The sequence below is a fragment of the Chiloscyllium plagiosum genome, unplaced genomic scaffold (genome assembly GCF_037043375.1).
Source record: "Chiloscyllium plagiosum isolate Xiang-an unplaced genomic scaffold, Cpla_swu_hap1 HiC_scaffold_10, whole genome shotgun sequence".
Lineage (NCBI taxonomy): Eukaryota > Metazoa > Chordata > Chondrichthyes > Orectolobiformes > Hemiscylliidae > Chiloscyllium > Chiloscyllium plagiosum.
The window spans coordinates 110,217,223-110,243,543 of record NW_028270148.1 but is presented as its reverse complement, the minus strand read 5'-3'; the positions used below and the strand labels follow the sequence as shown (position 1 = coordinate 110,243,543).

Here is a 26,321-nt window from a genome sequence, read left to right as displayed (position 1 = left end):
ATCTCTCACAAAGAATCCTTGGGGGATTAGAAAATTTGACCCCTGATTCTATTGATGGGATTTGAACTTACATTCCCAGGAAAATAGACTTGGCATTCTGAATATCGTTGAACATCAACAGTGTGCCACCACCACCATCCAAATCTCCCTGATGAGTTTCAATTGCTTTGAGGGTCAGAAATAATTTCCTGCATTTAATTTCCCCGAATTCTTACCTGGCTTTTTAATCTGCTTTTCTCGCCTCTTCCAAAAGATCGCATGGGTTTTGGTGAAATGGAGAATTTTTATAGTGGGGTACACAAAGTATTCGCAAGGTTTGTGAAGTTTGTAGCTCAGGTTGAGGTTTAGGGTGTAGGTTTGCTCGCTGAGCTGTAGGTTTGATATCCAGACGTTTCATTACCTGGCTAGGTAACATCATCAGTGGCGACCTCCAAGTGAAGCGAAGCTGTTGTCTCCTGCTTCCAGGAGAAAGATATAAATAGACAGCTTCGCTTCACTTGGAGGTCGCCACTGATGATGTTACCTAGCCAGGTAATAAAACGTCTGGATATCAAGCCTACAGCTCAGCGAGCAAACCTACACCCTACACAAAGTATTGCAACTGTGTGGGACAAGCGATATAAGCTAGAAGGTCTTCCCCATGTGACAGTATTTTGTACTATTTTGATTCATTATTGAGACATTCCAATTGGAGCAAGATGTTCCTGACACATGAATTCTCAGAGAAATTCCATTTATTTAGTTTTTAAAATGTAGCAATACCCGATTAGTCAATTCATTTTGAAAACAAAAGCTTGCGAATTATATATACATAGGAAACTGTATTGGAGAAAATTTCGTCAGCATTTCAATTTGCTTCATCAACACATTCGTCAAGGACAGATGTTTCGCTACATAAGATAAAAGATGCTATCAAATGGTGTAGAATCATTGAATGATAGAATCATATAGTACAGGAGAGGCCTTACAGCCCACCAAGTACTGCCAAAGAAATGCTACTACCTACACTAGTCCCACTTTCCAGCTCTTGGCCAATAGCCTTGAATGTTATGACATTTCAAGTGCTCACCCAAGCATTTCTTATAGACTGTGAGGTTTCTTGCCTCAGATACCCTCCCAGGCAGTGCATTCTGGACTCCACCACCCTCTGGGTGAAAATACTTTTCATCAAATCCCCTCTAAACTCCTGCCGTCCACTTTAAAATTGTCCTCCTTTGTTATTGACCCTTCAACTGAAAGGAATTGCTGTTTCCTTGCACCCTGTCCATGCCACCCTTAATCTTGTGCACCTCAACCAGGTCCTGGAAAATAAACCAGGATCAAGGAATCCATTTGTGAAACATAGAGTTATAGAGATGTGCAGCATGGAAACAGATTCTTTGGTCCAACTCGTCCATGCTGACCAGATATCCCAACCCAATCTAGTCCCCCCTGCCAGCACTCGGCCCATATCCCTCCAAACACTTCCTATTCATATACCCATCCAAATGTCTCTTAAATGTTGTAATTGTACCAGGCTCCACCACATTCTCTGGCAGCTCATTCCATACACGTACCACCCTCTGTGTGAAAAAGTTGCCCTGTCGGTCTCTTTTATATCTTTCCCCTCTCACCCTAAACCTATCTAGTTCTGGACTCCCCAACCTCAGGGAAAAGACTTTGTCTATTTATCCTATCCATGCCCCTCATAATTTTGTAAACCTCTATAAGGTCACCCCTCAGCCTCCGACGCTCCAGGGAAAACAGCCCCTGCCTGTTCAGCCTCTCCCTGTAGTCAGATCCTCCAACCCTGGCAACATCCTTGTAAATCTTTTCTGAACCCTTTCAAGTTTCACAACATCTTTCCGATAGAAAGGAGACCAGAATTGCATGCAATATTCCGTCAGTGGCCGAACCAAGCAACATCATTGTCTTGGACAACCTCATGGGGGCAGGTTCACAGCCTGCTGCTGATACATAAGAAGACCCATATTTGTTGTTCAGTCTTTGTAAAGGTACCTCAGACCTCAGGATGTCCTGCTCTGACATGAAGGAGATGTTGGGGTATGGTGTGTACTGACTTGAACTGTAAGGGCCGGATTTTAAACTCATTCAACACCCACTCACTAACACAGTTTAAATTGGACCCCATGTAAACTCTGTAGGGAAGACAATAAAAGGAGAGAGGAGTAAAGCAGAAATAGAAGCGATTTTATTTGATAGATTATATAAAGCATAGCTGGAGGCACAAAGATGAATGCAATTATTTCTTACTGTTTGCATTTTGCTTTATTTCCTCCCACTTACTATGTACGAGCAGATGACAACGTAATCTTGAAAGGAAATTGCCAGGTCTGAATGAGAAATGTACGATTTTTAGCAGCTGTAGGGGTTACCATAGATCAAATACCATGCTTGTCTGATTTCCATATATTTAATTTAAACCCCATTTCACCCTTTGCAAGTAGAATCCAGCTAGGTTTTTTTGTTTTTTTTTGTTAATTGAATGAGCAGAATTTTACTGGTATTCTCCATCGAGGCCACAGCCAGTAGGATAGGAAGCAATCAGACTAAATCCCCAACCAAGTGTCTTTTTCAGCTTCACTGTCTCTAGACCTATGAGGAAGACCTATGAGGATTTAAATAAGGCAGCGAATAATCTAGATTTTTCCTCAACCGTGCCTCAGCAAGGTAGAGACAATGAAAATGGAATCGATTCTATTGATTGATCCGTGGGCAATCCATTCACATTCCCTTCTCCCCAGTTTCCTTACTGCTTCCTCAAGACAAGCTGTGACAATGTGAGTTAATACATGAAGATAAGAAACATGAATAAGAGTTGAACAATACATGATTATGAATCCGTTCCACCATTCAATAAGGTCATGTCTAATTTGTATCTTAACTCCATCTGCACCCCTTGGCTCTTTTTCCTCTCACCTTGCAAATGAATTTCTTGATATTAGATTTAAAATCATTAATTGCATTAGCACCTGCTTTTCTTTTGATGGAGAGACTTCTCCACACTTCTCTTTTTGTAAAGAAGTATTTTCTGAGTTTTCTCCTGAATGGCCTGATTTCAACTCATGCCCCAGTGCTAGACTTCCTCCACCTGTTTCCCTCCCTACCCTTATAAAGTAGAAGTAGATGCTTATTATTATTTTTAATTTACAGTAGAACCTCGATTATCCGAATGAGATGGGCGTGGAGTATCTTGTTCGGATAATTAATCATTCAGATAATCGATCTGATTGTAAACATGTGGTAATTTATGAGTGCTGGTTATTCTCGGTTACCCGGCAATGCACACTGTAATGTTGTTTAACTGATAACGGAATGCTGAGCTGCCTAATGCTGTTTTTACAGGACCTTGAGATCTTGTTTGGATATTCCGAAATTTGGATAATTGATGTTTGGATAACCGAGGTTGTACTTACGCCCCTGGAATGTCCCTCTTAGCAAGAAGGAGGCTTCATTCACTCTCTTCTTTGTCTGATTCTCTCTCCCCTGCAACATTCCTTATTCTTTACCATGCAGTGTCCCTTCATCAGCTTTCCTCTTTTCTCCATCCCAGTTGAGGTGAGAGGTTGTTGGGTGATAGGTTGGAGAAAGCAGCACTTTATGACTGGGGGCAGGGAGTCAAGATTATGGAGGTGTTTGTTAGATGACCAGGCTAGGGAGCCGGTCCGCAGACTGGCCTTTCCAATGGCAATGATGGGGTGAGGTGGGTGTGATGGATGAAATGGAAAGGAATACTTTTCATAAGTTTTGCATGGAGGATTGGACTCTCCCTCTTTATGGGCATTTAAGCGGGCATTGGATAGGCATATGGAGGATAGTGGGCTAGTGTAGGTTAGGTGGGCTTGGATCGGCGCAACATCGAGGGGCAAAGGGCCTGTACTGCGCTGTATTCTTCTATGTTCTCTGTTCTATGAATAGATATTTAGTAGAAATTAGTAGGAGGAGAGGGAAGTGCCTTGGAGGGGAGGTGGTGTCAGTGGGGAAGAGTGGGACTGTGGGACAGGTTTCAGTGCATCGTAATCATAAACTTGTAGGGAGTCGGTAATGAGTGCAGGATGTCAATTGAAGAGATTGTACAGTCAAGTGAGGGATATGATCAGAGCCAAAAAAAAAACTAAGAACAGAATTCAGGGAATTAAGGAAACTTTGGATGCCAAAGCTGCCATTGGAAAGAGGCCAGGAAAAAGTTGAGGATTGAGGAGAAAAAGCAAATTTTTGAGGAGATGTGCCGTACGGGAGAGAAGCAGAAAAATATACTGTTGTGTGATTAGAGATTAACTTAATCATACAGATGCAGATTTCAGGAAGTCTAATATGTATCTTTCTGTAGTTTAAATGGAAAAACTCTTTGGAAAGTTCTGTTTGTCATTCAAGAACCATTCCTTGCCTATGTTGTTCAGTGGCTTTTAGATTAGATTAGATTACATTACAGCGTGGAAACAGGCCCTTCGGCCCAACAAGTCCACACCGACCCACCGAAGTGCAACCCACCCATGCCCCTACATTTACCCCTTACCTACCACTACGGGCAATTTAGCATGGCCAATTCATCTGTGGGAGGAAACCGGATCACCCGGAGGAAACCCATGCAGACACGGGGAGAACGTGCAAGCTCCACACAGTCAGTCGCCTGAGGCGGGAATTGAACCCGGGTCTCTGGCACTGTGAGGCAGCAGTGCTAACCACTGTGCCACCGTGCCGCCCAGATTTTCAGAAAGCCCAATCCTCCATGCAAAACTTACGAAAAGTATCAAATTATTTGACTTCATGAAATATTGTGAGGGAACACTTTGGGAAAACTTTACAATACTATTTGGGGATAGACGTCAAGACACTTGACAAAATGATGGGTTGAACTGTAGAGCGTGGAGATTGGGGGGCAGAATTTTTTTTATTGGGATGGGAGAACAAAAGAGCATAAGAACTAGGAGGAGGGGTAGGCCATCTGGCCCATTGAGCCTGCTCTGCCATTCAATAAGATCATGGACATAGCTCCACTTACCCACCCTTGCACCATACCCATAATTCCTTTACTGTTCAAATATCTATCTATCTTTGCCTTAAAAACATTCAATGAGGTAGCCTCAACTGCTTCCCTGGGCAGGGAGTTACACAGATTCACAACCCTTTGGGTGAAGAAGTTCCTCCTCAGCTCAGTCCTAAATCTTCTCCCCCTTTGAGGCTGTGCCCCCTCGTTCTAGTTTCACCCTCAAGTGGAAACAATCTCCCTGCTTTTAATCTATTCCCTATATAATTTGGCATGTTTCTATAAGATCCCCCTTATTCTTGTAAATTCCTGTGAGTATAGTCCCAGTCTACTCAATCGCTCCTCATAAGCCAACCCTCTTAATTCCAGAATCAACCAAGTGAACCTCCTTTGCACCCCCTCCAATGGCAGTACATCCTTTCTCAGTACTTGGCCATCACTGGCTGGCCAGTATTTATTGTCTATTCCTAGTGGCCTGTGACAAGGTGATGGTGAGCTGCCTTCTTGAATCACTGCAGTCCATGTGCTGTAGGTAGACGTACAATGCCCTTAGGGAGGAAATTCCAGGATTTTGACCCAGTGACACTGAAGGAATGGTGATATATTTCCAAGTCAGGATGGTGAGTGGCTCAGGTGTTGGTGTTCCCATGTTTCTGCTGCCCTCGTCCTTCTAGTTGGAAATGGCTAGGTGTTGTCTAAGGATCTTTGGTGAATTTCTGCACTGCATCTTGCAGTTAGTGTAGGTATTGTGTTGGGGTTGGGTCAAGGGGAAATCATATGTCTGAAGGTGTAGTCAGAGGCAAGGATGGAGGAAAGCAGTAAATCAGACTGAGAAGAAGTGAGAGGGATGTATAGAGAGAAAGAGAGAGTGAGTCAGATTTAGGACTGAGCTGAGGAAGAACTTCTTAACCCAAAGGGTTGTGAATCTATGGAACTCCCTGCCCAGGGAAGTAGTTGAGGCTACCTCATTGAATACTTTTAAGACAAAGATAGATAGATATTTGAACAGAAAGGAATTATGGGTATGGTGCAGGGGAAGTCACAGGATGTTACTTTGGATTGGCAATGGGGAAAAGAGAAGCAGGGATTGTCAAACGCTGTAGACTTAAAACAGAAGAGTAGAAGAATTATTTAGAAATGTCCATAAGGTGAAGAACAATTCATCAAGGAGTACAAACCTATCTGAAGAGGAAAATGAAAGGAAGAGATTTCAGCAACTGTTCCACAGAACCACCAATTGCCTATACTTGGGATTACAGTGTGACATGTTCGGAAAATATTTAAATCTTTACATAAGCATTTCCATCTCAAATTCTTACATTGGGACATTCAGTGTTAAATGTTGACATGCAATATCCAACTCTAAGGACTCTGTTTCTCCCTCCACAGATGCTGTCAGACCTGATAAGTTTCTCCAGCATTTTCTGTTTTCATTTCAGTTCTGTGGCATCTGCAGTGACTTGCTTTTTATCTGGATTATTTGTATTTTTTTTACATGCAGCACATGGGCAGTACAATTTTTATTGAATAAACCAACATAGTCATCGAATCATAGAATTATACACGGCAGGAAACAGACCCTTCAGACCAACCCGTCCATGCCAAACAGAAATTCTACATTTATCCAGTCCCTTTTGGCACCTATCTCTCTAAACCTTTCCTATTCATATAACATCCAGATATCTTTTAAATGTTGTAACTGTACCAGCCTCCACCACTTCCTCTGGCGGTTCCATCCATACATGCACCACCCTCTGTGTGAAAACACTGCCCCTCTCACCTTAAACCTATGCCATCTAGTTTTGGACTTCCCTACCCTGGGGAAAAAGACCTTGGCTATTCATCCTATTCATGCTCTCATGATTTTATAAATCTCTAGAAGTTCATACAGGAACATTGGGAAGGTTAAGATGAATGAAAACAGATTATTGGTGGAAGCTGGTACAATTAAAACATTTAAAAGGCATCTGGATGGGTATATGAATAGGAAGGGTTCAGAGTGATATGGGCCAAGTGCTGGCAAATGGGACTAGATTAATTTAGGATATCTGGTCAAGTGCATTCCCATGCTGTACAACTCTATGACTCTAGTTGGGACATGGATCTGAAATATCGGTTTTAAGCCAGGGCAAGTTGAAAATCATTAGCATATACAGAGAGAGAAAGAAAAGCAGAATAACTGAGAGAGCACAGTAAGGTATATGCTGAAGAGCATATAAAAAATGTGGCTTTGCAAATCGGTGTAAAAGAAATCAAAACTGTTCACAAATACAGATGAACCTCAAAACAGAAAAAAGCTCTAAGGTTATTATAAAACATCGTTCTTAAGACAAGATAAGAAACAAGCAACATAATGCCCACATTCATCATGGAACGCCTTCCACCCTTTGGAAAAGATAAAGGCATCAGGCATAAGGGATCACCATCATTTGGAAGTTCTCCCTAGGTCACACACTATCCCACCTTGCAAACACATTGTCATTTCTTCACTGTTCCCTGGGTCAAAATCCCAGAAAGCTCGACCTAACGACACTCTGGATGTCTGTTCACCATATGGGCAGGCAGCGGGTTCAATAAGGTGGCTCACCACAACCTTCTGAAGTGGATGTGGGAGTGGGCAATACATGCTGGTAGTGTCTGCATCCCATGAAGAACAAAGTACACAATCAGCCATTGAGCGGACAATCCAACAGCGAAGAAAGAAACATTGCAGAAAATTATTACAATAAGAACAGAACTGCACATTTTCACAAAAGAAAAGCATGTATTCATGCATTCTGTAGGGGGAGGCAATGTTCTAGTGGTATTATCGTTGGTCTATTAATCCAGAGACCCAGGTAATGAATCCTGCCATGGCAGACAGTAGAATTTGAATTCACTAAAAATCTGGAACTAAGACTCTTATGATGACCATGAACCCATTGTCAATTGTTGGAAAAACCCATCTGGATCATTAATGTCATTCAGGGAAGGAAGCTGCCATCCTTACTTGGTCTGGCCTACATGTGACTCCAGACCCACAACAATGTGGTTGACTCTTAGTTGCCCTCTGGGCAATTAGCAATTGGCAATAAATGCTGCCTAGTCAATGACACCCTCATCCCGTGAAATTAATAAAGAAAAAATTCACGTATCCTTGGAGTGGGAGCACTTGGTTTCCACCTTGAGGCATTTAGACAGAAGTAGGCTCTGTGGGGGTTGGCATTACACCCCTCTCCAAATCCATTTTAATTTAAGTCCCTCCCTCTCTTCTTGCCCTTTTTTTTGTTGTTGTACTGCCCCTGGTGGACAGTGCTTTTTAATTGGCACTTTGATAAGTGAAATGGGTGGGATTTGATGGTGGGTTTTCAAAAAGAAAGTAGACAAACTGGAGGCCGGAAGAACACAGCAAGCCAAGCAGCATCAGGAGGTGGAGAAGTCAACATTTCGGGTCTCTTCTGTATCTCTTGTCAAAAAGAAAGAGCTGATTTCTCTCTTCACTTACTTCCTCCCATTACTGTTTATTGTCATTGTCCTTGTAGGCAGTCCATGTAATTTGTTCACAAGGTGACTGGTGAATTTGGTGGTGGGTTTCTTTGTTTATATATAAAAAAAGAGTAAGGCTCCTTTAGGAGGATTCCCTTCTGGGTCTGTTCCTGTTCCTATCTAAAGTAACCATCAATAAGTGCAGGCAGTGGGTTATGATGTGGGCGGGGGGGCAGGGTCATAACTTCCGAATGCTCACCCCACTTCCTTGCAGAAGGAGCATGTGGTGTCCTTGAGGCCTTTAGAGAGAGGTGGGGGCTGGAGTCCCTTATCTCCTCCTTCTAACACCATTTTGATTGATTCCCTCCCTAGTGTCCTCGCCTTTTTGTATTTCCTTATTGTCACACGGCCCCTAGTAGGCAGTGTATGCTCATTCCTGATTGGATAATTGATTATTCAGTGTTGGTTTTCAAAAAAAAATGTGATTTAGTGGGTCTCTCATGGCCCAGTGGTAGTGTCCCTATCTTACAGCCAGGTTTAAATCTCACCTGTCCCAAATGTGTATCATAGCAGGTTTGTTGAACATGAGAGCTGGGTTCTATTTCTTCCTGTTTCCTTCCATTTTCAATTTTTATTTACCCAGTAGACAGTCCTCATAATTTGTCTGCTGGATGATTGATGGTGGGTTTCTTTAAATACAACAAAATACTCTTGAAGTGTAGTGGTAATCTCCTTGCCTTTGGACATGGAGGCCAAGGTTCACCTGCTCCAGAGATGGTAACAGTATTTCTGGTAACAGTAGATCATAAAATGTACTTGCTTACTAAAGAAAATAAACTGGGCTGTTTTTGAGGAGGCTCTCATAGGCCTACTACTGGGCCTGTCCTAAGTAGGCAGCAACATATCTTAGCGTGAGTCCATTATCCCTGCTTATCTTTCACAGTTATGTGCTCGCTCAGGTGTCTTTGGAGAGGAGTTGAGAGTGTGGTGCTCGAAAAGCAACAGCAGGTCAGGCAGCATCCGAGGAGTAGGAAAATCGACATTTCGGGCAAAAGCCCTTCATCAGGAATTTAGGCTTTTGCCCGAAACGTTGATTCTCCTGCTCCTTGGATGCTGCCTGACCTGCTGTTGCTTTTCGAGCACCACACTCTCGACTCAAATCACCGGCATCTGCAATCCTCACTTTCACCTATCTTTGGAGAGAAAGCACGCAGTGCCCTCTGGTACCCTTGCAGCAGTTCAGGATAGCAGGGCACGTAGCTGCGGCGAGGGGTTTACTATCCCTGGTCATAAGATTTTGAATAGCACTCCCCATCTGTCTTATTTCTCAGTTTTGCCAGTGGGTCTTGGTAAATGTTATAGTGCCCCTCATAGTCAAGTATCATCGCTTGGAAATTAATTTATAAAGGGAAAGAGCTGAATTCTTCCCTGTGGAGGTTGGCTTCTGGAAAGGGAAAAAGGCCAAGCGCAAAAAGTGAAAGCTGGTGTTTACATTAACCTATAGGTTTACACTAAATCCCCCGTAAATCTTTGAAAATCTTAATTCAACATATGAGTATCATTCTGTTAAACACGTGGCAACACAACACATGCACAACAGCTTGTAGTCAAGGAGTTAATTCAACTGTTGAGGTTTGCTTTTGAATTGTAAAGACACTGGAAAGTTGAAATGAGGCTTTACTGAATTAAGCCAAAACTCTGCAACAGGCAGTTTTAGGATTAAAAAAACTCCCTGGTGGTGTAGTTTCCACTGGCATGTTTTCTTCATCCTAGATTAAAACTGAGGATGAAACTGTCACTACAGAACCAATACACCTAGCAATCTCATCACTTTCTTTAAAACAAGTTTCACATAATATTTTTTAAAATTGCACTTCAAAACCATTAAAGGATGTTTTACTGAAGGATCACATGAGCGAATAATTCTTGGATATAGGATTGAAGAAGCACATGGGACCACTGTTGTGGAATCTCAAGGACTAATCTTCACCACATTTTAGTCATTGCATTAAGTATAAGAGCTGGGAGGTCGTGTTACAGCTGTATGGGTCATTGGATAGACCACTTTTGGAATACTGGATTAGTGGTGCTGGAAGAGCACAGCAGTTCAGGCAGCATCCAAGGAGCAGCGAAATTGACGTTTCGGGCAAAAGCCCTTCATCAGGAATAAAGGCAGAGAGCCTAAAGCATGGAGAGATGAACTAGAGGAGGGTGGGGAGAAAGTAACATAGAGTACAATAGGTGAGTGGGGGAGGGGGTGAAGGTGATAGGTCAGGGAGGAGAGGGTGGAGTGGATAGGTGGAAAAGGAGATAGGCAGGTAGGACAAGTCCGGACAAGTCATGGGGGCAGTGCTGAGCTGGAAGTTTGGAACTAGGGTGAGGTGGGGGAAGGGGAAATGAGGAAACTGTTGAAGTCCACATTGATGCCCTGGGGTTGAAGTGTTCCGAGGCGGAAGATGAGGCGTTCTTCCTCCAGGCGTCTAATAGTGAGGGAGCGGCGGTGAAGGAGGCCCAGGACCTCCATGTCCTCGGCAGAGTGGGAGGGGGAGTTGAAATGTTGGGCCACGGGGCGGTGTGGTTGATTGGTGCAGGTGTCCCGGAGATGTTCCCTAAAGCGCTCTGCTAGGAGGCGTCCAGTCTCCCCAATGCAGAGGAGACCGCATCGGGAGCAACGGATACAATAAATGATATTAGTGGATGTGCAGGTAAAACTTTGATGGATGTGGAAGGCTCCTTTAGGGCCTTGGATAGAGGTGAGGGAGGAGGTGTGGGCGCAGGTTTTACAGTTCCTGCAGTGGCAGGGGAAGGTGCCAGGATGGGAGGGTGGGTTGTAGGGGGGCGTGGACCTGACCAGGTAGTCACGGAGGGAACAGTCTTTGCAGAAGGCAGAAAGGGGTGGGGAGGGAAATATATCCCTGGTGGTGGGGTCTTTTTGGAGGTGGCGGAAATGTCGGCAGATGATTTGGTGTATGTGAAGGTTGGTATGGTGGAAGGTGAGCACCAGGGGCGTTCTGTCCTTGTTACGGTTGGAGGGGTGGGGTCTGAGGGCGGAGGTGTGGGATGTGGACGAGATGCGTTGGAGGGCATCTTTAACAACGTGGGAAGGGAAATTGCGGTCTCTAAAAAAGGAGGCCATCTGGTGTGTTCTGTGGTGGAACTGGTCCTCCTGGGAGCAGATACGGCGGAGGCGGAGGAATTGGGAATATGGAATGGCATTTTTGCAAGAGGTAGGGTGGGAAGAGGTGTAATCTAGGTACCCACCGATTTTTACAAACCCACCGATACTTGAAAGGAGACAAAAGATTTACAGGGATGTAGCCAGGGTTGAAGATTTTGAGCTACAGGGAGAGGCTGGATAGGCTGGGGCTGTTTTCCCTGGAGCATCGAAGATTAGTGGGTGACCTTATAGAGGTTTATAAAATCATGAAGGCATGGCTAAGGTGAATAGCCAAGGGCTTTTTCCCAGGGTGTGGGAATCCAAATCTAAAGAGCATACGTTTAAGGTGAGAGGAGAAAGGTTTGAAAGGGACCTAAGGGGCAACGTTTTCACACAGAGGGTCATCCAGGTATAGAACGAGCTGCCAGGGGAAGTGGTGGAGGCCGGTACAATTGTAACATTTAAAAGATATCTGGATGGGTACATGATAGGAAGGGCTTAGATAAATATGAGCCAAATGCAGGCAAATGGGTCTAGATTAATTTAGGTTATCTAGTCAGCACGGGCGAGTTGGACCGAGCATGTACAGTTCTATGACATAACATTTAATGATCCAGGTTACCACACGCACAATAATGTAGATGATTTCTTACCTGTAGGTGTCTGAACAAAAAGCACAGCTTGGCTTTCCCATAGCAGCCTGACAGGCTGCTGATGATCTACGGTGACAGCAATGGATGAGAATCCTGGATAACCTCACACTGTGCAGCCAGGAAGAATTCTTAACATAATAATCAGTATTGCTTTACTTATATCAATCTAAATCAGGCTCAGCATGCAAAGTTGAGCTTGCGTAGCGTATAGTCAACTGGACATGCTTGATCATCTCATCTCATCAACGCTAACATGCTCATTCGAGATTCCGAGCTGGAAGAGTGTTGGAACTTGCCCAGTCTGCAAGCAGTTTGTTCATGCTCTACTACATCCATATCATTCACTTGGGCCACCTGGAGCCTGGGCTGGTGAATTGTGTCTTGATCACAGCCACAATTCATCAAAGGCCAACAGTGCTGTTGAGCTTCCCTTCAAACAGTAAGCATATGGTAACTTGATGAACACGGTGATCGCCCAACACCAACATACCCCTCACCTCCTTGTTTGTTCTTTTTTGTTCTTTCAACTTTTGTACATTCCTTTGAGTCTACACAAATTAAATTGCTTGAAGTTGAGCTTAAACACATATGAATGGAGGTATGTGTGAGGACATATACTTGAAAGAAACAACTTGCGAGGACTGGGACAAGCCAGAGAGCTGTCACATGGAACCAGCACGGACACAAATGCCCAACTGGTTTCTTTCCATGTGGAATGATCCTCTGAGCTCCAGGGAAAACAGCCCCAGCCTACTCAGCTTTTCCCTGTAGCTCAACCTAACATATTTTGAAAATCATTATTTTGCATGTAGCTGTTCAGGGATATTGGTTTTGTAATTAGTAACATTTAAAAATGCTTCTTAAACAAATAACAAAGGAAACAATATAAATTTAATAAGCACATTATTAGTTCTCACTATAATGGTTCACTAATGTATTACCTTTGCAATATTTTATGTTTATTAGCTTAGGTTTATTGTTGGGTCACTTGTACAGCTTATATTTCCCTCATGGGCAGTTTGGCAATCTGGGCAATGGATTATCTGCTGCTAATAAACTTCATAAAATCTTATTTGTAAATACTTTGAACAATCCCAATTTAATTTTACATTATTTATTGAAAGACTTAACTGCCTCTGCAGTGCCAAATTTGGTTGATTTTCAAATATTCAATGAATATTTTCTTACCTTGCATGTTTCCATTGGATGCCCAGGTAGACCATGTCTGAGCCTCATCAATACTTCTTCAGTCATATTTGGGAAACCACTGCCTTGGTTATTTTACACCCCTCCTGATCCCAGTTCGTAATCCTTAATCTAACACCAATAATTTGTTAATTTTCAGATCTCACTGAGCCATTGTAGTCAGCATATATTACCTAAGAAACTTTTGTGGTAGTCCTTCTACCTCTGAGACAGGAGACCCAAGGTGATGGCCTACCTGCTCTACAGATGTGGAATAACATCTCCAAACAGGTTGCTTAGAAAATGTCTACATTGCCATTTCATTTACTAAAACAAGCAGTATGTGCCTATTGGGGCTCTTGTGATGTAGTGGTATTGTCCCAACGTTTGAGCTAAAATTCCCAGGTCAATTTCATCTTCTCGAGAGGTGCATCATTAAATCCCTCAAGCGATTGGTTAAAAATTGAAGTGAGAATATGGAGGATTTTCTTCTGCTGTTGACTTGCTTGCTTTATTTCTCACTTTAACTTTTGTTCCTTGCTTTGTTCTCTTTACCCTTCACACCAAATTCTTGTCAACTAAAAAGTGTTATTGAAAATGTTTAAAATCTTCTCGTTTTCCAAACAGTGGTAGTTCTTTATCATTTTCAGTGCACCAACCATGTCTTCATTTCCTATCATATTACCTGCAAATATAATTGAGTGCACCGTTCTATGTTGGTCATCTTCATGTTTTCTGCACTGGTGTTGTCTTTTGCTATTCATTAATCTGATTTGGGTACACATTTGTAATGGTTGAATAGCTTCAGATGGCCAAACTAATGCAATGACATGTATAAACCTGAGATCCCCTCCAGTTTAATACACAAATTATGACATTTTAGTTATGCTGGAGGCTTCTCCCACTGACAATAGAAATATACCACTCCGCCTCAAAATACAATAGCACACAAGGTCACAATATTATAGAAACTATGACCTTCTGAACAATTCTGGAGGAACAGGTAAATTTGTTTCATAGACACAACTTGATTAGTCACCATTGATTGTGTTGCTTTTCACCCTTAAGATGAAGGTAGGTTTAGCTTAGTTGGCTGGACAGTTGATTTAGGAGAAAGTGAGGACTGCAGATGCTGGAGAGTCAGAGTCAAAAAGTGTGGCACTGGAAAAACACAGCAGGTCAGGCAGCATCTGAGGAACAGGAAAGTCAACGTTTTGGGCATAAGCCCTTCATCAGGAATAATGCCACTTCTGTCTGAACTATCCAGTCTCCTGCTCCTCGGACGCTGCCTCTCCTGCTGTACTTTTCCAGATTCACACTTTTCAACTCTAGACAGTTGGTTTTCAAAGCAGCATGATGCCAACAGCAAGGGTTTAATCCCCACGCTCGCTGAGTTTACCATGAAGGACTCTCCTTCTCAAACTGTCCCCTCATCTGAGTTATGGTGGTGCTCAGATTAAATTACCATCAGTTATCTCTCTCTAATGAGAGAGCATCCCTATGATCTGGTAAGATCATTGAGACTTGGCATGACCCTTAAAATAACTTCCATATGGCATGGATAATCTCAGCAGAACAACAGGAGAGGAATTTCTCAGAAAGCCTGTTCTTATAAGCCATTTTTCTTGTACTATTCAAGGGACGTATCAGTACCAGGAAGGGGATTGCTATCCAATTTTTCCATCTAATATCACTACTGTGCATCCTTGGTCATCTGTATTGGAGAACTATAAGGAACAGGACACTTGTTTTTCTCTATCTGCCCTGATAAAATGGATATTCATTGCCCCAATGGCCTAACTAGGAATGCCAAGAAAGTAATGAATTGTGAACGTTGCATGTTGACCATGAGCTGCAAACCCGTAGTCCACATTAAGGTTAAGAAATGCGCACAAAAAGAAGGGACAGAAAAAAATCCTAACATTCCCAGAAGCTGAAGAAACATTTGGAGGAAGGTAACCAGGTTTTTGACAATTGACCAAAATTTGCTGACAGAGTAGTGGCTAATTTAACAGTGCTTGGCTCTATAAATATGTGAATTGGCAAGGAAGAGATATTCTGTGACTGTGATAATTGTTGCTGGACAACTCATGCCACCCTGTCAAATGTATGCCAAAATGGCAACTCAATCCATGCCTTCTCATGAGTACGAATGCATTTTTGCAGTTGCACATTAATTTCTAACTAAATTTAAGTTAGAAGGTTAGGCTGGCACTTAATAAAGTAAGTACATTTGTAAAGTTAAGATTTATCTTCCTGTAATACTATTCAACCTATCTGGCCCAGAAAAAGAACAATTAAACCTTTGGAGACTCATTCCTGCAGGTAGCAATTTTCCCTGGAGAGTTTCAATTTATTTTTCTCTTAGCTTCTTTTCTTTTGGCCTCTTAATCAAATCTATTTTCATTTCTCTTTATTTTTTCCTTTCTCCAAGTCTAATTCAGACTGGATTTTATTTTCATTCTTCCTTTGCTTCTGTCTCAATCCTTAAATATATCACCGGTTAAGGAGATATCCCCTCATTCAAGGAGAAAGTGAGGACTGCAGGTGCTGGAGATCAGAGCTGAAAATGTGTTGCTGGAAAAGTGCAGCAGGTCAGGCAGCAGCCAAGGAGCAGGGGAATCGACGTTTCGGGCATGAGCCCTTCTTCAGCTCATCCCCTCATTCATCAATGTCCCAGCAGCCTCATTAAACTGCTTGCACATCCAACAACTTGCAGGGCACACCATTTGGAGCTGAAGGATGAAACAGCCCCAACAAATGCCTGACTTCAGCAAGTTCTGGGTCATTGTTCCAGCAACAGTCCATGGCACATTCTGACGTATAACATCTCTTCTGTTTTTCTGACTTTCTCATTCTGAAATCAATTTTTTTGTCTTTATCTCCATAACATGTACAAGCATACGAATTCCACCAGATACGATAATAATGTAATTTCATTCCCAAATGTGGCTTCAGCTTTGGGTAAGTGCATGTAACGTGAAACCTGTTAAATTAAGGGCTCCAATAATGTTTCGCTTTTGCTCGTATTTTTGTTGCTTCTTTCAATGCATATGTGTAATTTTTCTCACCGTTAATTATCTTGTATTTTCATTCTCCTTCCAAGTCTATCAGAAGGTAAACAATTTAAAACATGCTTAATGATAAGGACTAGGCCAGTAATATACTAATCTCCAAAAAGGAGCTTATTATATTAGTGTTATTATTAACAATGAATGTTAATCAATAACTTCAAAGCACTGATTAAGAATTGCTGTCATTTGCATATTCATCAGCAAGCCATCGATTTGAGATGAGATTTTAAGTGGCAGCTATCAGTATGTGGAATATAAAACAAAAATGATGTCCCTTCTGTTAGCTGTCAACGCAGTTACATGAACATTAACATAAGTAGCATATCAGGATTTGGATATTTCTAAGAAAAATTTCAGTGTGTCAGAAATAAGCATTTGATTAGATTACTTACAGTGTGGAAACAGGCCCTTCGGCCCAACAAGTCCACACCGCCCCGCCGAAGCGCAACCCACCCATACCCCTACATTTACCCCTTACCTAACACTACGGGCAATTTAGCATGGCCAATTCACCTGAGCTGCACATCTTTGGACTGTGGGAGGAAACCGGAGCACCCGGAGGAAACCCACGCAGACACGGGGGAGAACGTGCAAACTCCACACAGTCAGTCGCCTGAGGCGGGAATTGGCGCTGTGAGGCAGCAGTGCTAACCACTGTGCCACCGTGCCGCCCACTCTTTGAGAAGCAGATCAAAGGATCTCTATACAACACATCAGGTAATCTTTAAAAGAATTGGAAAATGCTCAATCATTGGATTTAATAACTAGTTTAGATCACATGAGACTTCCTTTATGTGCTAAGTGTAGCAAAATAGTAGATATGCCTTGATAAAGAGATCTCAGCTGTGGGTATAAATAATGTACAATGGAGCTCTTCTCCCTTTTGCATCAAAGACATTAACCTGCCTCAATGCATGTTACAGGTTTTTTAGAAGGTTTGTAGGCAACAAACTAAACTGCACATCGCTTAAGGTTCGTAATATTTAATCATTTTAACTAGCTACAAAATGTTTAACCACTTCACAGACTGACAGAGGCAGTAGGAATTCCACATTACATGCTATAATAACATTTATCTCAACAGATTTTGCTATTTTTGTTTAGTTATTTCTTTAACTACACAGTCCAGCCATTTGCTGTGCATAGCTCTAAATACATAAAGCGACAAGAAACTTTACAAAACACAGGGTAATAACAAACAAAATACAATTTCTTTATAAAATCTACATATCTTTCATAAATATTCAGGCCTATGTATACAACTACGTTTTCCCTGTTAGTGCAATCTTTCCATCAGATATCGTTACCATTAGCAGCATCTAAACCTTGTGGATAAAATGTCTAACCGCTACCAATATGTTTTGCTTCTGCCTTAAGTTTTCTCATTTTGAGAATACTCATTGCAGAAATTGTTCATTTATTAAATGCTTTATCCTTATTTTACACCATGTTCACAGTTTTGTTTCTCGAACATGAAATGTGGCACTACTGTAGACTTGCAGATATAACCTATTATCAACTGTGTCTCAATACTGAGCATGCTTTGCCAAGGCGCTACTGCCATGTGAAGATCATTTTAGCAGAAGGTCTTACAATTAATATCATGCATAATTGTATGAGTACATCACCTCAGTGCAAGGACGGTTACAGTTACACACACCACACTTCCTTGACGTTAAGTTAGAAAGGTTCTGTGAAATGAACATAAGACAACAGTTTTGTTTTTAACTATGCATTTTTATCATCACATTACCCTTAGGAACATGGCAGTAGCTTTGTGTAATGACACAGTTCACAAGGACAATACTGTACACCCTGCATTTCAAAAGAAAAACAGCTTTTCTCAAGCTCCTATTTTACCGAGCAAACTTTGTAATGGGAAAACAAAATGAAAAATCACGAGTGAGCTAAAGCCATCAATCCAGCCCTATATACATCCTTTGGAAAGAGATTTATCTAGAAATAAATAATTACAAGTACTCTGGTTAAAAATATGACAAGCTACACAGGGCAACTTTTACACTGGGTCTGTCATGTGCATGTGTGCAAACCTAGTCAGTAAATACCACAATAAAATCAATGTATACGCTGCTTTCTGAAGAGTGCCAGGGAGTAGTGCACTTTCCTGCAGGCTTAGCCACTTCCCAGCATCTTTGTTGCACGTTGGTTAGCTTCGTCAATCCTGGTTTTATTGGATTCAGCCTAAAATTTAAAAAAAAAATTGCACGCACATTATTTTGTGTTGAAGGAAGAGCAAATTAATTGTACATTACCCAAAGAATGAAGAATAATTGAATGGCAAGCACCACAAACAACTGGATCAAAAATAAGAATTGAAGGAGGCCATTTGGCCCTTCAGGCCTATTCTACCATTCAATAAAATCTTGGCTGACCACTATCTAATAGGAGAAAGTGAGGATTGTAGATGCTGGAGGGCACCACCCTCTGGACCTGTCCATTGTCTTTCCTACCTATGTGACCCACCCTCTTCTCCAATCTATCACCTTCTGTCCCACCTCCATCTACCTATTGCATTCTCAGTTACCTTCCCCTCAGCTCCACCCCACTCCCATTTATCTCTCAGCCTCCTTGGCCCACAAGCCTCATTCCTGATGAAGGGCTTTTGCCTGAAATGTCAATTCTCCTGCTGCTCGGATGCTACTTGACCTGCTGTGCTTTTCCAGCACCACACTCTCAACTCTGACCATTATCTACCTCAACTCCACTTCCCCCATCTGTCTCCATTCCTTTAGCTCAGCTGGTTGGTTTATAGTACAGAGTGACACCAACGGCGTGGTTCAAATCCCATATCGACCGAGGTTACCATGAACAACTGGTCTTCTCAACCTCTCCCCTTGCCTGACTTATGGTGACCCTCAGGTTAAACCACCACTACTCATCTCTCACCAATGACAGAGCAGTCCTCTGGGACTACGATGACTTTACTTACTTAATTCCTCAAGTGAAAAAAAAACTTGTCAACTTTTGGATATTAGGTACTCAGTGGCAATACCCTCAGCTCCCCGGAGTGAAGAATTCCAAAGCTTCACAACCCACTAAGTGAAAACGTTTATCCCAAATCTGCAACTGAAATGACTGACACCTTCCTCTGAGACTGATTATTTCTAGATTCGCCAGCCAGGGAGAACACGTTCTCAACATGTACTGTACACTCACTGTTAAAAGAAATCATGTTCACAGAAGGAAGGCATGTCATTTATAAAATCTTTTCCATTGACCAACAATGCAGAGGATATGTAGATAACGTCAATACCTAAACAAATGCGTTGTGCAAATAGAGGCATAGAGATGTTCAGAACGGAAACAGGCCCTTCAGTCCAGCTTGTCCATGCCAACTGGATATCCTAACCTAATCTAGTCCCATTTGCCACCACTTCCTCTGGCAGCACATTCCGTAGATGCACCACCCTTTGTGTGAAAAAATTACCCCTTAGGTCCCCTTTATATCTTTCCCCTCTCACCCTAAACCTATGCCCTATAGTTCTGGGCTCCCCCACCCCAAGGAAAAGAACTTGTCTATTTATCCTATCCATGCCCCTCATGATTTTATAAACCTCTATAATGTCACCCCCAAGTAAGCACTAGATAGGAAACATTCAGTTAATTGGATATAGGTGTTTCTAATGCTGACGAAATAGTAAATCACAGAGGTACAGCACACTGGAGAACACCGCTTATAGCTCTACTGATCAGTGGTGCATTGCCACTGTCCCTTTGCAAATATGTGCAGATGTTTCACTGCTCAGTGCTAGAGGCTAAAAGGCAGTGAAACATCTGCAGATATGGGATTAGCATTCTGACAGCAGTGTCCCGGAGTCTCCAGGAAATAAAGATTAATCTTCTGGACAATGCCACGAACAATGATGGAAATAAAATAAATCACCGGGGCAATAACAAATGGGAAGCTTTTTTTGATATTCCCTTTTTGGTTATTAGTCACAAACATATTGGGAATGTTTGGTAATACCAAACTTGAATATTGCTGAAAAGAGAGACACATTGCTTAAGCTTTTCGTCTTGCACTCATCAGGACACACGCAAGAATGCCAAATTTCAGCTCTCACAACAGTTTAAGGTACAGGGATAAAGGGTGCTGATTGGCTGAGGCATGGGCATGGAGGATGGAATGAGGAACAAAAGGCACCCCAAAACCCATGGGTGAACGTAATCCTTCTGTTTACAAATAACAGGTTTTTGTATCTGAATGAATGTCACTTTATGCAAGTATAAATATATTATGAATTTGACTGATTATCTTAAACTGGTTGTTAGTTGTTATTGAGAAGTGTGGCACTGAAAAAGCACAGCAGGCCAAGCAGCATCTAAGGTGCAGGACGGTTGACGTTTCGGGCATAAGTCCTTCATCAGGAATCCGGTTGGTTGTTGCCCAATTACCCAAAAACTTGGGGAACCGATAGTTCCCTCCTGGTTTCCCTACCAATGAGCACACTTTTTTATTGTCATATAAATCTTTGTGATTGTTTAAAATTTGTTATGCTTGAGTTTGTTCTGCTGATTGGAAGGTTAAAAAGCATTGACAAATGTCTCTCTTTTCAGGAATATTGAAGCTAGTGGAGGAGAGAATTTAGACGAATTGACTCAGTAGGGAAGCTTGTTAATATGATGAAACTCATAGGCATGTATCCAAAATATTATCTCCTCCAGAGGTAGTCTGGAATTTAGCAGCAGCAAAAATGATGACAGGAATATTCTAATTACTTACTTAGTTGTGTTACTGATCATTATTCCCTCATACAATAATAATTGAAGTACCCTGATATTCCACAGGTAGCTGCCCGTACTTTACCCATAGACTTTTCAGTTCCCTTTCAATTCAGAGATCAGCCTGTGTCGCTTGTTCACTAAGCACTGAAGACGTGAGCAACAAGAATCTTCAGGTGAAGTGGCTTCACCTGACAGGGAACTGCGCTCCGAAAGCTTGTGATTTTAAATAAACGTGTTCACCTATAACCTGGTGTCATGTAACTTCAGATTTAAGAGAGGTGAAGGGAGGAACTAACCATAAAATGATTTCCGAACATGACAATGATCAAACATTGCTTGATGAACATGTTAACAAACATTAGGAATGTTAGTCACCCTGTGACTATGTCAATGAGATACTCACAGAATTGTTGCATTGCAGTGGAAGGCCATTTGGCCCATCATCTGCACCAGCTCTGCAAATGTGTAATTCAGCTTGTCCCACCATCACCTCCTAATCATTCTTTCTTTATAGAAAGTATATTTGTGTGAAGTTACTGTCCCACGCTAATGTAAATCTTTCATTAAAGCCATCAACAGGGAAAGTTTCACTTCTCTGTTACTCCATTGATGATGTGCTCACACATCATATTGAAGCATCCAGAAGATTCAAATCAGGAGGTCAAACTCAGAACAAACTCAAGGATAACAATTGTGTCAGTACTGAAAATGTGTTGCTGGAAAAGCGCAGCAGGTCAGGCAGCATCCAAGGAGCAGGAGAATCGACGTTTCAGGCATGAGCCCTTCTTCAGGAATTGTGTCAGTACAGCTATTTATGGAGTGTGAATGATGCGTTTATCCCAAAGTTTGTCTCATGGGTCATGATATTCCTATCTTTATTGGAGTTAGATTATTGTAAGTTCTGCACATCAGCTGGCAATATACACAGCAACATTCAGACAAAAATGCAATTTAGAATAGTCATTGAGTACATCCAAGGCAGGGGTTGATAATTTGTTTTTCACTTGAGGAAATTAGGTACATTACCCCAGTTGAAAATTCATACAAAACACATATTAGTACATGTTGCAAATGAAATAAGTTCAAAAGACTTTTGTCTATTTTCAACAGTGTTTCTTGCAGAAATTATATGTCACTACAACCCTTCCTTTGGATGGGAAATGTTCATAAACAAGATGCCATTGCTCACAGTTTTTAAAAAAATTAACTTGTAGGACTTGGGTGTTGCAGCCTGGCCAGCATTTATTGCCCATCCCTAGTTACTCTTGAGAAGGTGGTGGTGAGCTGCCTTCTTAAACCGCTGCAATCCACATGCTGTAGGTTGATCCACAATGTGCTTAATGGAAAGAATTGCAGAATGTTGACCCAATGACTATGAAGGAATGGTGATATATTTCTAAGTCAGGATGCTCAGTGACTTGGAGGGGAATGTGCAGGTGGTGATGTTTCCATGTATCTGCTTTCCTCTATTTTAGACGGAAATGGTCGTTGGTTTGGGAGGTGCAGCCTAAGGATCTTTGGCAATTTTCTGCAGTACATATTGTAGGCAGGACACACTGCTGCTACTCAGTGTCGGTGGTGGAGGGAGATGGATGCTTGCGGATGTGGTGCCAGTCAAGCGGGCTGCTTTGTCCTGGCTGGTGCCAAGTTTCTTGAGTGTTGTTGGAGCTACACTAATCCAGGCAAGTGGAGAGTATTCCATCACACTCCTGGCTTGTACATTTTAGATGATGGACAGGCTTTGAGGCGTCAGGAGGTGATTTACCTGCTGCAATATTCCTTGCCTCTAATCTGCTCTTGTAGCCACAGTTTTTATGTGGTGAGTCCAGGTGAGTTTCTGGTCAATGGTAACCCCCAAGATGTTGACACAGAGGGAATTCAGTGATGGCGATCCCACTGAATGTCAAGGGACAGTGGTTAGATTGTCTTTTACTGGGGATGGCCATTACCTGGCATAACTGGTGTGAATGTTACTGTGAACACAGTGCATTGAATTTAAATAAAAAAGGGTTAAAATTAGCCAATATCCTTTTGTCAACACATCAATCCCTCCCTCCAATCTTGGTAATTGGCCTCAGAATGGGGCACCATTTACTGGCTCGGCAGAACATTTGCTTATAGTGATCAGCAACATGACCCTCAACATGTGACATTTTTCCGACTGCATTTACATTGTTAATGTGGGCACATGGCTATACACTGCATAATGATAGTACAGTCTGTGTTTTCAAACTTCAAATAGCGTCAGAGAGTCGTAGAGATGTACAACACGGAAACAGACCCTTCGGTCCAACTCATCCATGCCGAGCAGATACCCTAAACTAATCCAGTCCCATTTGCCAGCACTTGGCCCATATCCCTCTAAACCCTTCCTATTCATATACCCATCCAGATGCCTTTAAACGTCGTAATTGTACTAGACTCCATCACTTCCCCTTGCAGCGCATTCCATACACGCACCACCCTCTGCATGAAAACATTGCCCCATAGCTGACCTTTACATTTTTCCCCTCTCACCCTAAACCTATGCCGTCTAGTTCTGGACTCCCCCACCCCAGGGGAGGAGTCTATTTACCCTATCCATGCCCCTCATTATTTTATAAACCTCTATAAGGTCACCCCTCAGCCTCCGATGCTCCAGTGAAAACAGTCACAGCCTATGCAGCCTCTCCCTGTACCTCAAACCCTCCAACCCTGACAACATCCTTGTTAATCTTTTCTGAACCCTATTAAATTTCACAGCATTCTTCTGATGGGAGGGAGAACAGAATTGCAAACAACATAGATCAGTAGACAGTTTAATGAGTGAGCCGAAGTGCATTTTAAACACACAAACACTGATAGTTCAGAATTAGTTTAGGGCCAGTTACAAAGTGAATTCATATTCCCCCCCCGCCAAGTACCTTTAAAATTGATTTGCTAATAGTCTTACCTTCTCCATAATCCTGTCAATCTGGCGGTTCTGTGTATCAATCTCGTTACCCATGTCAAGAGCCATGTGGCGAAGATTACCAATGATACCACCAACTTGCTCTAAATTGTCATCCATCTCATTTTCCCGGGCATCATTGGTTACTCTGCATCAGAAGAAAGTGTCTTTAAAATATATTATTTGAATCATTTCCTTGAGTCTGACTATACAGAAAAACAATTTTATCTCTTAAATTTGGTTAGAGGAATGGAATAGGCGAATTTTCAACTCATCAGCAATAGTGGTTTCTACTTTATTATGGTCTCAACTCATGTTACGACTGGACAGATCAGATCACAGAATGCAATCTGGTTTGGTAGATCATGCATTTTTTTGTAATGTAACATATCGGTCATGATTCGGAGGTGCCGGTGTTGGACTGGGGTGTACAAAGTTAAAAATCACACAACACCAGGTTATAGTCCAACAGGTTTAATTGGAAGCACTAGCTTTCGGAACGCCGCTGATGAAACCCGGATGAACCACCTGATGAAGGAGCGTTGCTCCGAAAGCTAGCATGCTTCCAATTAAACCTGTTGGACTATAACCAGGTGTTGTGTGATTTTTAACATATTGGTCATTCACTGCAGGATAGGTACACAAGAATGGAGACTTTCTTTAACAACAAAGCAAATATTTAATTCACAAGTAAATGAAATGTAGAGCACAGTTTGAAAGATATTAAACACAGTTTCATTTGTTCCACAATATTATTAGTTTACAGCAAGTCAAATCCAAAGAAATTACTTTTCTTTATTAAATCTTTAGGTTCAACTTAATTGATTCTGTTCAGTTCTGTTTTGTGAACTGTGAAGGCTTTATAAATGAATACTCACAGAATTGAGAGCTTAAACTTTATCAGTTTTACCATAGTCTGCAGCTTTCTAACCAAACACTCTGGTCTGGAAATTTCAGAGGATCAACCTTTACCTCAAGGTAACTGTATTTTCCCTAAACTGTCCTATCCACTTTTTCAGGAGAGTAACTATATTTGCTTCTGACCCCTGCTGCAAATACACTGCCCAGGAGTGTAAGAAATGACAGAAAGTTGCATGCACAGCTCAGTCCATCACGAAAGGCAACCTCCCATCCATGGACTTCATTTATACTTCTCCTTACCACGGAAAGGCTATCAACATCATCAAAGACCTCTCCCACCCCAGTAATGTTCTCTTCCAACATCTTCCATCAAGCAGAAGATACAGTCGCTTGAACACACACACCAACAGGTTCAAGAACAGCTTGTTCCCTGCTGTTATCAGACTGCTGAAGGGAGCTCTAATAACTTCAAATCTAATATTGATCTTGCTTTACACACCTCCTGTGTGGCCATAACCTTATATGTCCTGCTCTGTCTAAGCACCCTGTGATCTGTATGTCCTTGTTTGTTATGATTTGCCTGTATAGCTCATAAAACAAACCTTTTCACTGTACTTCGGTACATGTGACTACAAGAAATCAAGTCAAATCAAAATCAGTCAATTCTCCTCTAAAATCTTTTCTAAAAGCTTTTATTCTCCATGTTTTCTAAGCTAAAATCATTCCTTGACTATTCTAAACCAGAAGAAAGTGAGGACTGCAGATGCTGGTGATCAGAGTCGAGAGTGTGGTGCTGGAAAAGCACAACATGTCAGGCAGCATCCGAGGAGCAGGAGAATCAACATTTCAGGCATAAGCCAATCATCAGGAATGGAGTATCGACATTTTGGGCATAAGCCCTTCATCAGGAATGAGGGAGAGTCAACATTTCAGGCATAAGCTTTAGGCATATTCCTGATGAAGGGGTCATACCTGAAATGTTGATTCGCCTGCTCCTTGGATGCTGCCTGACCTGCTGTGCTTTTCCAACACCACACACTCTCTAATGCCCGTCAATTTTCACTTCACTTCTCATGAACCTCACAGTATAAATAAATAATCTTTCATGAATACTCCAGGGGTCTTGCAGCTCTCTGACCCATCTGAATTAGGTTGGGTCTAATTCTTCCATTATCAGCGCTTCCTGTTTTCCTGTTCCTCACCATCTTATTGTCAATGCATTGAAGGCAATATTCCCACTTTTCACAGCAAATCTCTGCCATTG

General features: G+C 42.0%; 2 protein-coding genes across 5 annotated transcripts in view; one reads left to right on the top strand and one right to left on the bottom strand.

The window, feature by feature from the left end:
• Positions 1-26,321, top strand: part of mkks (MKKS centrosomal shuttling protein) — a 146,896-nt gene that overhangs the window by 64,276 nt on the left and 56,299 nt on the right. The window contains exon 5 of one of the 3 annotated variants that reach the window (XM_087991664.1): positions 12,269-12,291. The exons of the other annotated variants lie outside the window; for them this stretch is intronic. Coding sequence (XP_087847790.1) covers positions 12,269-12,276 — 8 coding nt within the window. The 3' untranslated portion in view covers positions 12,277-12,291. Of the gene's footprint in view, positions 1-12,268; positions 12,292-26,321 lie in introns of those variants that run through there. 3 annotated transcript variants of the gene reach the window in all.
• Positions 17,489-26,321, bottom strand: part of snap25a (synaptosome associated protein 25a) — a 131,660-nt gene continuing 122,827 nt past the window's right edge. For both annotated transcript variants that reach the window (XM_043696619.2, XM_043696618.2), the window contains exons 7-8: positions 24,200-24,344; positions 17,489-18,723 (exon numbers count right to left, since the gene is read on the bottom strand). In XM_043696619.2, coding sequence (XP_043552554.1) covers positions 18,655-18,723; positions 24,200-24,344 — 214 coding nt within the window. In that variant the 3' untranslated portion in view covers positions 17,489-18,654. The remainder of the gene's footprint in view (positions 18,724-24,199; positions 24,345-26,321) is intronic.